The 13,407-nt window shown below is 40.5% G+C and overlaps 1 protein-coding gene across 2 annotated transcripts in view; it reads right to left on the bottom strand.

The window, feature by feature from the left end:
- The window catches only part of LOC146611085 (dedicator of cytokinesis protein 3-like), a 51,986-nt gene extending 44,187 nt beyond the window's left edge, over positions 1-7,799 (bottom strand). For both annotated transcript variants that reach the window (XM_085345546.1, XM_085345547.1), the window contains exons 1-2: positions 7,763-7,799; positions 1,110-1,193 (exon numbers count right to left, since the gene is read on the bottom strand). In XM_085345546.1, the coding sequence (XP_085201672.1) occupies positions 1,110-1,193; positions 7,763-7,799 (121 nt within the window). The remainder of the gene's footprint in view (positions 1-1,109; positions 1,194-7,762) is intronic.
- Positions 7,800-13,407: the final 5,608 nt, after the last annotated feature.

Raw genomic sequence — 13,407 nt, 5'->3', positions numbered from 1 at the left:
TGAAATGTTTTAACTCATGGTCTGGATACTAAATAGTCAATGTAATTACATGAAATAAACAAATCTATGACAATAATATCTAAACTATCAGGCTAGTTCAGCATTATATGCTTTGTAGACTCAAACAATATCAGTTATACAACCGTCTTTCAAAAAATGGTAATAAGGTGTTTAATGTAAATAAGAACAAACTGCAGAGATTTGTGAATCATTTAAAAGCTAACATGCCAGTTTACAAACTGAGACAGTTTATTGGTTTTCACAGTGTATTGAATGTTTTCCAATGACAGATTTGGAGTCACTGAATATTGGTTTTCAGCCTTTTTCATTTTAATGTAAAGAGATTTCTTCAGAGTCACAGAATCTGTTACTAGTAATAGAAATAATCTGGCTATGATACAGTTTTTACATTTGATGTTATCGTAGTTAATGGTTTGCAAGTCAGTCTGTTCAAATGTACTAGTGTTTTTAAGATTTACACAGGGTGCTAACTCTTTTTTATCATTTAAGCCTTTATAGGGCACTAACTGAAATAGCTGTAAATTCAAACTGTCAGCACCAGAGTTTTTGGAAGGTATTATAAGAAGCTTTTTGTACTGTTTTGCAAATTTTTTTCACTGTTTTGTGGAAAATCAAGCTACCATATCTGGTTAATCACCCAATTAACCAGACTAAGGGTTAAAACCGCATCAATGGTATGAGTCAAATTCCTGTTATCTATGTCACTACAGTCTCTAAAAGATAAGCCTCAGAGTTATTATTTTTACTGTTTTTAATTTGAAAAGAACAATTGTTCAGGGAGACAGGAAATCCGTCTGGAACCAAACAACTCTTTATAAAAAGACAAAATAAAGTGTGCTTCACAACCTTTAGACAGTTAGCATCTTCTTTTAAATTTATTTTGGCAGTATAATGTTGTTTTCTTTCTTACCATCAGATAGTGCTTTGTTTTTTGTTTATTTGGCCCAAAAAGTAGTGACATTACTCATTCTAAAAAGTAAACAGCAAACCCAATAAAAGCACGTAATAATAAACTAGTTTAGATAACTGAAAAGGAATAAGCTCCATTATACATTCAGTGTTGACATAAGAGACCGGGCTGATTTTACCTTCACTCTTTTCCAGGATCTGTACAGTTTCCCCAATCTCCAGGACCAACGCCTGGCATATTGGTGACCGGAAGTTGCAGATTACTGTGCAGAAGGAAAAAAAAACGAATCAAATGATTAGATATCAAGTCATGAAAAAGCATTTAGCCATACAGCACTTTTTAATGTAACTGCTGTTAACAAAAGTCACATCACAGATTTAAGATCTATGCTTGCTTTCATCTTTGTGGCCTCTGATTGAGCAGGGAACATCCCTCTTCACTGTCATGTCTTCACACGGCATGTGTTTTGGGTTTGTATCGGGGCAGTCAATGCATCGCTTTAATAAGCTGTTTAATGCAAACATCTAAACACAGTGTCACACAGGAAGCACAGCTTAGCGAACTGTAAACAAGCTCCCACCCTGAAGTGGGTAGTCATTTTAATAAGCAATTAATTCTTAAGCGACCTGATTTTTTCTTATGTTAAGTTAATTGAACTATCCCAAAAGTAGAGCCCACACAAACTGCTAAGTAATACTGCTAAACGGTGATTTATCACAAGTTCTTATTAGCAGAAATCTTTCATGCCACCTGCTTTTTTTTTTGCTGTACCAGCTTCAGTAACAGCCACTGACTCAAACGCTGATGACATGATTATTCTTTGGGGAGAAGAAGCCACAGTGAAGGCCTTAAAAATTGCATCAGCTCTGGAGCTGGATTTTGTCTCTGCAGCACTGCAGCTCGGCAACATGAGCCACGGAACAAACAGTATACAAGCCCCAGTAAAGACAAACTTGTTTAATAATGACGGCACTCCGCTGATGATTTTAAAAACCTACAAATGGTGGCCCTTCAAGGAGAGTTTGGCGTGAATCATTATGCTAATGAACTAGCCAGGGGAACCAGTGAGGGGGAGGAAGGGAAGGAGGAGCCTGAGCTCAGCTCCGTTGCCTGTTTGAGGATAGCGAGCGCTCAGTTCCTGTGCTGGGGTAACTATGGCAACAGATCATCACAAACTGGAGGGCTTTCTTCACTGTAACTGCTGCAGGATCAGGGCATTTTAAAATGGCAAGCTTATGGATGCTGCATTGCACTAGAGTTCAGATGTATTAGGAAGAGAGATGGGCAGACTCAAAGAGCATCCTTGTCACCTTTTCCGTTCTGCCTCCAGTCAGGGCTAAGTATTTCCTATTTCAGAGTCCTATTCTTTAATGGACTCGATTTCATTTGAATTGCAAAACCTGCACTCACAGCATCTGAAAACTCTTCAGCGGAGGCCACGTCAGAACAAGATGAGATTGTCATGTTAGACAGAGTTGGGCACAGAACGCAGGCTCATATTTTCAAAGTCCTCCCTCACAAAACCTCCAAGCTGTGTAAACACACAGACACACACTTGTTTCATTGTGCCTAAGAGCTGCGGAGCATTAGCATATCTTCAAAACATAACCAACAAAATTCAGCTTCAGACTTCGACATGTTGAACGTAGGATGTTGGAAGGAATGACGGGACAGGGAGTAGAAAATGTTGGCAAAAAGCAAACATTTTCCACTCCGCAACAGTATACCAGCCCAGACTGTCCCTCTATTTAGTTGAATTCATGATCCACATGGCATCTGAGGGCTGCTATTGTGTAACCAGTAAGTCATTGGAAGGAATTATGGGGATTGAGCACAGCAGGAGACTCCTGCTGTCCTCTCACCTACATTGTTCCATGTATGACATAAATACACGTCGATTCTTCCATAAGAGCCACCTGGTTTCATTTATTTGTCAGCTATTAAACACATCTTTCTGAAAGTTTAGCTTTGGGAGTCTAGCTTCTAGGTTGTGACTTTCAGAGCTGAGTGAAAGCACAAAAAGGATTTTCATAAATAATTTATAATCAGCAGCAAATGAGTGAAAATGAGCTCATGGCTTTATCATTCTTTCAGAAAGTGTAAGCGCAGCAATTTTCCAGAATAATGAATTCAATCTAAGTTAGAAAGAGAACCGCACAGACAAACGTACATGCTTACTGTATTGCATCAACAGGCGAAAATACAAACTCAAAGCTTTTAAGAGTTCAGTATTCTGTGTTGGCACAGAGAATGCAGACAAGCTGCAGTTGGGTTTCTATGACAGCACTCAGCCTTCATCATAAACACCTCACATGTGACAAAAGAGGCACAATCCTTGGATTATCTTATGCGAAACGTTCCAGCGTTATAGCCGTCAAGCATCACACTGGTCACCTACTACAGAGAATCACCGAGGGGGAGTAGACTCAAATTGGAGAATGTGAATCACGCCATCGTGAGAATCGTGAGACTCGCTCACACTTTTCCTCTGTCGGGCCATTACTTTCTAACTCACTTCTTTTCACCAGCAGTGCTGTCACCAATGGTGTGTAGGAAAAAGGCTAATATAATCAGAAAATGTGGGAACAGACTCAGCGTGGTTTTTGAAATAGTAAGCTGACTGCATGAGTGAACACCAAAGTCCCCCTTGACTCAATCCTGTAGTGATGAAGTGTAAAAGGGTCTTTCAAGCAATGATTGCAGATAAATGTGGCAATTGAGAACCCCAAACTTCCAACCCATCCACATCTCCACAGTGTTAAAAGAGAGAATTGTAGCACCACAAACACTTTGCCGAAGTCAAAGCGTTTGTCACGTATCAGATTTGGATCAGCTAAGCAAACACCAATACTAATGAAGAGGTGTAAATCCAGATTAAAAGAAAGGATAGACTCTTTTAAAGCAAACGTATTTAACTCTTGCTGTTTTAAATTCATTGTAATACACTGAATTAAATGAACAATTTTCCACTGAGTCTGAAACTTCAGGGAGGTTAAAATACCCAAATCCATTTCTACTAGTTGTGTAGAAAACCGAGAATTATGATAAAAATGACTAAACATTAACAGACCATTAAACATGAAAGAAAAACGTGCTGTGAAACAATGCAATAGAAACAGTAGAAACAATGATTAAAAGTTAAATATCAACAGATATTTTTATGTGAAATTGGCACATTCCAGAAATATGGATGCTGTGTTTAGAATTTATTCGTTTCTCGGTGATGCTGTTTGCTTGTCCCTTTGCGTTAAAAAACAGTAAGTCACATTTAGAGTTTATCTGCTATCAGTGACATTACTAGCTGAGATGACAGGATATGCACTCCGTCCATAAAAATATTTTACTCTACACGCTTGTTTAGCATCAGTCTATTGTGTGTTTGTTTAAGTCTCATCTTTGACCTGTTTTCCTTGTCTACCCTTCTCTTTCCTGTTACTCCTGAGACATGTCTATCTCTGAAATAAAATCAATTCTCCCTTTGTACAACAGACGAAGGAGATGTTTGTATTGCTTCCAGTGTAAACACTGACTGTTGCTGTCATGTGCTGAAAAATGTTTCACTGCTATATGTAATAGAGTGACGTTTTAAACAGAGCCATATGGCCTTGCTTGAGAAGTAGTGATAGACACATACAGTGCCTAACTGCATGATGGCCCGCAGGGGAGAAATATTCTGCAGAGAAGGTGGTAATGCCATCAAAAACCTGCCAGTACAACAGTAAACACTGTTATGGATTATAAATTGTCTGCTGTATTTTCAAACAACTGAGTGCTAATGGCACCACTGTAGTGAGAAATGCTTTATCAAAGAGGACACTATGCTCATCTATGCTGCAGTGATGGCGTGAACTTATTTACATGTGTTTCCTTTTGCCTTTTAGTTCCAGTGAGCCATAACAGGTAGAACGTATGCACACTATGGAAGTCCTGCTTTCCTGGATTGAATAGTCCTGTCCCAGATCTCTGGTAAGTTAAAAATTACACAATGGTCTTTGGGCTTCGCCCACTGAGTCATGGAGTTCAGCACGACTTGAATGCACACTCACTTGCTGAGACACATTACTGCACCGAAGTCTTGCCAACCAAGCGATTTCTGCCACAGAGGCAGAGGAGCATTTCACTATATCTGCTTCCAAATTAGTGTCCCAGAAATCTAGCCATGCCACCCAACTGCAGGAGTGTGTGTAACTTTTAAATTCCTGTGTACACGACTGTCACACCATTAACACTACCTATTTTTATTGTTTTATTGCTAGTGACAAGTTAGCAAAGCGACAAGACAGGAAACGTAATAATGATAAGCTGATCCTGTGGCCGTGATGAAACGAGCTTGCTAAACTTTCCACTGCAGATATAGGAAGGATGGATGAAACTGGAGAAATGCTACTTTGGGCGGATGTCTGTAATCCCACTGTCAGCTGAACATTATCTCTGTCTTTTATTCTGTCATGAAAACATTTTATCCTAAACTTGTCTGTTTCAGACGACGGCCTTGACTGCTTGATTATTTGGTGCTTTGCATCTGAGCCACATCCATGTAGCCACAGATGAAGACATCTGATTCATTTCTCATGTGGGCAGGTACTGACTTGCAGTCTGAGCTCTTTCCAATTAAAATGTAAAGGAATATTGCTGCCTATATGAGAAAAATCCATCAGTGACTCATTTGTGCACAAGAAAAAGGAACATTTTCAGCTTGTAGGAAGAAAAGATTTCAAGAAAACTAATTTTAGGCTTGTGATTTAACAGTAATCATTTCAATATTATGTTATTGTGTTATTTTTAACTCCTGGCATCCTCAGAGTTATGTTATATCACAATGTTTTAGCATAATGGCTTGTATTTTTAGCTACTTTTGACAAACTGAGAACTAATTCCTATCTGAAAAACAAGGCAAATTATTATAAACGTAACTGTGCATTAGGATAAACTACACTGGCCATTTTAAAGTTAGGGTAAACAGCACTAGCAGATATAGAAACAAAAATTTCCGACATAAACACAAACAAAAACCAAACAATGCGGAGGCCAGGATTGTAAGAAAGCCATTAACGTTTCATGAGGGGTCTTCAGCTGCCTCCTTTTAAATGGAGCCTGTGAAGATAACAGAAAAAAGAAAGGCCCAGTTGGCTGCTGACGGACCACATCTCTGTTTCATATCTGCGCATGGTAATTTGGGTAATATGAGAAAATATTACACGCAGTGACATAATAAGGCAAGAAGATAGGGGGAAAATGCAAAATGGTGCCACTAACACCACAGATGAGGCAGGAGAGGGACTGATAGCAGGCTTTTGGGGCTGTATTACCATTTATCGCAACAGTTCAGCAGCGTGGGCTTCATCTGCAGTGATGCCGGAGAAATACTGAACCTCGCGAGCCAGCATGTTGTCTGAGGCAGAGGGGGGATATTCACCGGAGCGATGTGTTCAGCTTTCACAAGGTACAGTGTGTACCGAGTACACGGTGGCTCTGCTTCCCCGCATTTCAGCACCGTGGACAGCGTCATCTCCAGATTCCAGCACCACGGACAGCGCCAGGTCACTCCGCACTGACTGGCGCGTTGGCTGCGCCGAACTGTTGCTTCCACCCCCCACCACCCCCCCACCACCAACACAAAACTACCTTCTCCTCCCCTGTTAAAACACCCCCCACCCCTAGATGTTTGCGCTTGGAAAAGTACTGCAGTGATTTCTGCGATGGACGGAAGGATGGAAGAACACGGGGACGATTAGATGCAGCAGCTGGAAGTGGTGATGTTATGGTAGGGCTGCCGCTTGGGGTTCTCCGCCTGCGGTCTTTCTGAAACCATCATGACCAACGCAATGCCTCCAAAAAAAGTGTATATGTGTGGGCGTGTGTATGAAGAGGGGGGGGGGGTATCATGTGCGACTCAGTACGAGTAGCCCTACAAGTATAAGAAGCAGCAGAGCATCTGGACATGACTCATTCCCCTAATGAAAACCCTCTGTAGTGTATTCTCGCCATAGTCACTTCGGGACTCAACAGTCAATTTATAAACACCTTCCGGGATCTTGTGACGGCATTTTTTGCATCCACTGGTTATTAAATCGTGTACAGCTCGCTTTTGTTCTCCATAAAATGTTGTCATGAGCCCAGGATGCTGCTCAAAGTACACGCGCACACACACACACACACACACACACACACACACAGAAAATGTAAAGAGTGGTACTTTGCAGTCCCTGCTGCTGCGGCACCAAGCACGTCAGTTTTATTGTTTTTGGGGGGGTTGTGGGTTTTTTTGTTTGTTTGTTTGTTTTTTTGTCTACAGGTAGACTTCAGCTTCACTCCAGCCTACACCTGTTGGAGGGACGCAGTCACGATGCCCCCTCGTGGTTTCAAAACAAATTGCGCCCTCCCCCCATTACAAGCGCTCGGAAGAAGAAAAGGCTAAACCGCTACATTGACGCATTTTTATATATGTGTGAATAAAACCACCAAACTAAAGACTGGGAGCGCATTTAACGGGCCGCCTGCGGTTGTGTAAAGACCGTGATGGCATCTTTAAGGTGGCTGGTTGTAGGCTGTATCATCCCACGCAATTTCCCCTCTCTATGCAGGCACTGTGCGTGTATATCAGCCATTATAAGTCTGTTTTTCATTTGATGTAATGGGCTTAATAGTATGGGGGGGAAATCAGGCTGCATAGCCAATGCGGGATTTCGAAGAACAAAATTTGGGTGTTTTCTCTTGTAAAAACTGTCATCGAGAGGCTGAATGAATAAAGTCAAGTTTAAAAAAAAAACAGACAACAAAACTAGAAACCAAGCATCGTTAATTAGCATTAAAAAGGTGTTGTCGACTCACCAACTCCGATTTTCTCCTCTTCAGTAGGTATCCACATATTTGGTTATTTTCCCTTCGGTAGAGCAAGCCACATTATGTCGATATCGTGAGATGATGCTGCTAAAAATGAGAGCTCAAGGCTACAAATTATCCTGGTTGCTGATACATGGGACTACATGTCTCGACCGGAATCAGTATCCTGACGTTCGTGTGTGGAAGGGGGGAGGAAGGACCATCAAAGCCTCGATGTCTCAGCTCTATTATGTCCCGGCGTGTGTCTCTAGCCTGATGCAGTCTCTGTGTCCACCTAATGTAACGCACACACGCATATACGCACGCGCACGCGGTGAGCGGTTTTTTGTTCTCCACAAAAGAAATTTTTTTCTCTTTTTTTTTTTTATTGCAGACGCATTTCAGCTGGAACTGAGAGATTCGTTTTCCTCGAAGCTTATTTATTTATTTTCTTTGTGCTTCTCTTCTTTCCTCGGATTTCATCCGCTCAAGTCTGTCTCGTCCACAGAGAGCTACCCAGCGTGAACGCGCGGGATCGCTCGATAATTAGTAGGTAATAGGTCGCGATATTTGATCACCGGTCCAAACTGCCGAGTTGGTGCAAGAAAATACTGAGAAAACTGCAATATACCCAAAGCTGCGCCATCTTCGCGGTCGTCACATGACTTGTTTTGTCAACACTGATGTGTCAAGCATTTGCAAATATATGCACGATCTCTCTCTCTCTCTCTCTCTGTATGGTACTTTCATCCATCAAAAACACAAACTGCATTTTCTCCTGCTAGGACGCTCATGCTGACTGGCTGGCAGTCTGCCTCTCTTTGTGTGTGTATGTGTGTGTGTGAATGTTTTATTTTAGTGGAGCTGTTGGGCATAAAGAAAAGCTCCCAGTGATGCACATCAGGCCTGACCGTGTGGGGAAGTACCTCCTGGTTGAGTCATTTCAAAGAAACGGACCCACTACCCGCGATGCTTTGTCATAGTGCAGTCATGCTCCCACAAAGGAGAGATGGAACTTTGATCCTTTGAATTTGACTGATGGGTTTGGCAAGCTGGGTTTCCCAAATGACCTGCATCCCAACACCTCTGTCTGGTTTATGGATGGCTTTCACGGTCTGATATTTGACTTTCCATTATTTATTCACAAGCGTGGATTATAAAATCAAAGATTACTGGACATTAGTAGAGACTTAATTTTGGACATAGACTTAAGACTGCTGCACTCGAGAGCAGTTTGTGTTTTTCTTCTTTTTCCAGTCCACACATTGTTGAAATAAATTCCCAGGACTGAATATTAGCAGTTTAAGTGTTCAGTTACATTTTCATTTTCACACCTGGATGTTCAAATTATGTTTCAAAGCTTCCAGGCTGCTGGGAAAAAACTAGTGATCCAGTTCAATTCAGTTCAGTTTTATTTATATAGCACCAAATCACAACAATGGTCGCCTCAAAGTAAAGACCCTACAATAATACAGAGAAAAAGACAACAATCAAATGTTCCAAGTGCAAGCATGTGCTTTGGTGACAGTGGGAATGAAAAACTCCCTTTTAACAGGAAGAAGCCTCTGGCAGAACAAGACTTACAGAGGACCAGCCATCTGTAGTCATTAACGATATATTTGCCCATTAATATCCTCAAGGCTTAAAAAACCCTCACATTTAAATAAGTCAAAGCATGTACGTGTGCAAATAATATAAAATACCCAGGCCACACAGTAATTTTCCTTCAGGTTGCCAAAACCATAGCTCTTTAACAAATGAATGTGATCAACACTCAGCCGTGTAGATTTAAACAGCTTTTAGAGCAAACAGCTCGACTGTAAGCCCATTAATTTGGATTTTAGGGACATGTATATGATGCAGTGAATTTAGCTGAAACACTGGGTGTCACAGTATGACTCACTGCTTTTAAAATGCTGTGTGGGGTAATGAGTAACTCTATGAACATCAGTTTTCTGTGAAACTTCAAGGCCGTGGAGTTTGTTCATGAGGTATAAAAATCCCTGCAACCTAATGCCAGTAAATGCATTCATCCTAGAACTCCATCAATGCTTTTTCTCAAAATATTTGCTTTTCATCCACCGAGCAGACCGACATTGATTGAAATGTTCTCATATATGCAGGAAAATAATACACAACCAGAGAACTGATGTTTGAAATCAGATGAATGTGCAGCAGCGACTCATAAAATTTGTCATACAGTATCTCAGCCACTGCTCAAATCACATGTGGTCATTTCAGTGCATTAAGCTGTCTTGTCCTATAGACAAGGCAGTCATGACTAGAAAAATAGAGTGATTTGGTGAATATTGAGCGTCCAGTGAGTTTGATGTAGTGTGGGAGGGAGGGCAGCATTCAGCAGGGTAATTTCTCTCCATCATAGCGATGCTGTGACTGACTCCCATCTGTCTATTACTTCAAGTGGAACACTGTGGGCGGTGTTCCAATCACATACATAAAGCTGCAGGAGTGCGGGGCATTTTGTAAGCCAAATATGCATCCCAGCTAATAAACATTTAAGGAAATAAACTCAGCAAAAAACATGTTCAACGGACACTAATTCATGCAAATGGTTAAAAAAAAGGACGTTTTATGTAATGCTAGATCTGAGAAATGGCTTAAACACCGTGTTTTACTCTTTCATTTAGGCATTAATATGTAGCTCCTTCAGATGCAGCAGCACTGCGAGGACGAGCCACGGGTCCACTGCAAACGTGGACTGACTGATACGGTGAGAGCTGCTATCTGTTTCAGCACTCCCAAAACCAGCAGACAATAAGAGGCAGCAGAGGAGGTAATAAGAAGCATGTGCTACCATCTCATCCATCATCTGCTTTCACAGCAACACACACATGCACGCACATTTGTATGTCTTTACACTCCTCACAATCATGCACTTTATGCTCCCCGGTACAACTAATCTGCCTTGGAAGCACATGGAAACGCATGTGCCTGTGCAGGCGCACACACATTTTAGGATACTTATTTGATCCATTGTAATGTGTTTCTGGTGACTATTTTAATGTGTTCTATTATTAGCTGTGGGGGAGGCCACAGGAAAACGTTTAGTGGCAAATTTCTGAATGCACACCAGTGAAGAGCTCTGAGGAAAGTCACCTAATCGAGAAACACTACGAGGGATATCACATAAATAAAGATGTGATTATTCATATGGATCTAATGTACAGCATAGCCATAAATGGATCTGGTGTAGTTTTTTTCCCATCCCACATTAAAACCCAAATCACAATAACTTTGAAGTGGATCTGCAATGGCTTTCCTTATTTCGTGTCATGTACAGTATATACTGCATCACAGCCGGTGTGAGAAGGAATGAGAGGGATAAAGACAAGTCAGGAAAAACAAATGTACTAAGAAAAAAGATCAGTAAATTAAATAAGCAAGTTAGTGTAACATATGTATAAATGAGAGGCAGTGAAAAGAAAAAAGAGCCCTAAGATCGTGGTGCAGCTGAGCTGGTCAGAGTCAGAGTGTGACTGCGGGGAGGAGGGAACTTCTACTGCCAAACTCACTGGGCCCAGGTGTAGCTCATAAGGCTAATTACCCTCCCATTAGCTCCTGCAAGACAAAGCACAGCACAATACAGAACAGACAGACTCAGTACTGTGATCACCTAGGGGTCGTCCAACTGTTCTAAAAGTTGATGCTCATATTAAACTTGGCCAAAGTTTTTAATATTGAGGTCAGCATATGTGAAAATAAACTCACGCTTCAGACTGCCTTAAACGCTGAGTTTTTCGGTTTCTTTTCTACTCTTGGTCTATATGAAGTCAGAGTGGCTGTTCCTAACATGGTAACCTGAGGCGCAAATATTTGGTGGTGAGCACAGTAGGCTGAACCGCTTATTCTTCAAACCTTTTGTTTGTGAAGAGCAACCAATTAGAAAGGAGCTGGCTTTAAAGAAGTGGAGATAAACTTCTCTAGTAAAGTATAGAGCTGGAAATGGAAATCGGTATAATAGATATGTCCAGTTTAACTTTAATGTGGAAGTATTTAATCATTAAATTGTTCTTGTAATCTTTATATGATCTTCTCATTGAGAGCAAGACCTATTCTGCAAAAGAACAGAGTTCAACAGAGGAACCTGAAATAAAATGGCAACATTAGGTCAGTCATAGATGTAAACAAGCCCAAAAACAATTCAGGTGGTCATATTCTTCATGTACTTCTTTCATTTGCTAACCTTAGGGGTCTCCACTAGTGATGTGCGATACCACTGATTTCCTTTCCGATCCAGTAATACTCAGGATATTCATGTATCGCAAACCACGTCTCGGCTGTTTGTGGATGTAAAACACGTCCGCACATAACTCCATTTACGATCAGCCATTGTTGTGAGTGTGCACGCCAAGGGGCTGCGACACATTTATACAGCCATATTTCGCACATGACTATGAAAGGTGGAAGAGGAAGTAGTTCCTTCCAATTGTAGACAATCTGAAGGATATAGGTTATTTCCACTGTGTTCCTGTTAATGATAAACTACAAATTTACCCTAAATTACTAAAATATCGATATTTTAATGCGAGAATCGATTCTAGAACATAAATGACTGGTATCGGAGAAATCGATATTTCAGTATCGATCCGCACATCACTAGTCTCCACGGCAATCTCACTCCATCTTTAGCATCCCCTTCCATCACACCAACCCTATAGAAAGAATTACACTGATCTAATGTCTAAATTCATTCTGTTTACACAATGCAAAGTAATTGTCAGTATTTACTCATGTGGTATTAAGAAGTAACAATTCTACAATAGTAGTAGCATGTAGTGCCTTTGTTGCTATTAGGCACAGCACAGGATATATCCATAATATAGTACACATGATTAATGGCACAGTGGTTTTCTCATCTTGAAACACCTTTTTTAAATCTTGAAATTGCAAGCCAGTTGCTTCACAGTAAAAGTATAAAAAGTAAAAACTCTCTTCTTAAAAGATTTGCTCAAAGTTTTCCTTTGTTGGCTCCTTGTTTGAAGAACAATTAAATTTCTACCTTACTGTAAAAGTTCACAGTGTTTAAGATGCCTTTGCTATGCCGGACAGCCATTATCCAAGACGGGGATGTCAAAGTCATTTTACATCGTGGGCCACATACAGCCCACTTCAATCTTATGTGGCCCAGATCAGTGAAACTCCCATTTTTCTCAGTGTGCAGAAATGTAACTACACACTTAATCAATGAGATACTTTAATATAAAAAAAAAAGCACAATTTCAATAACAAATCTGTTTTTCTACATGATAAAGAAATGCTGTAAATTAGAGAAATCTATTAGCACGACTCATTGGGCTTAAACTGTAAGAAGTCAATTTGTAAAATGACAGGACTATCATTTAATTACATTGGTTTAGTATGAATGGCCATTGGGCAGCAAAAGCTATAACACTGAAAATACAATTAAAAGTCCGGAATTTATGTCCTCCTTTCCAAAGTCGTCCAACGAGCCAATTGGGGTCTTCGGCGGGCCAATTCTGTCCCCAGGCTTTATGTTTGATGCCTCTGATCTAAGAAAAATCTTTATTTTATTAAAGATATAATTTTTTTCCCCTCATTTCTTTCTTTATTTCTAGTAAAATACTTTAGATACATACAAGTTGTACATAAACTGTCAAGAAACTCAACGTACA

This window comes from Diplotaxodon limnothrissa, linkage group LG20 (assembly GCF_057381915.1).
Source record: "Diplotaxodon limnothrissa isolate DT_005_m linkage group LG20, D_limnothrissa_male_GT1.1, whole genome shotgun sequence".
NCBI lineage: Eukaryota > Metazoa > Chordata > Actinopteri > Cichliformes > Cichlidae > Diplotaxodon > Diplotaxodon limnothrissa.
The sequence above is the reverse complement of the archived record's forward strand: the minus strand, read 5'-3'. Positions and strand labels throughout refer to the sequence as shown.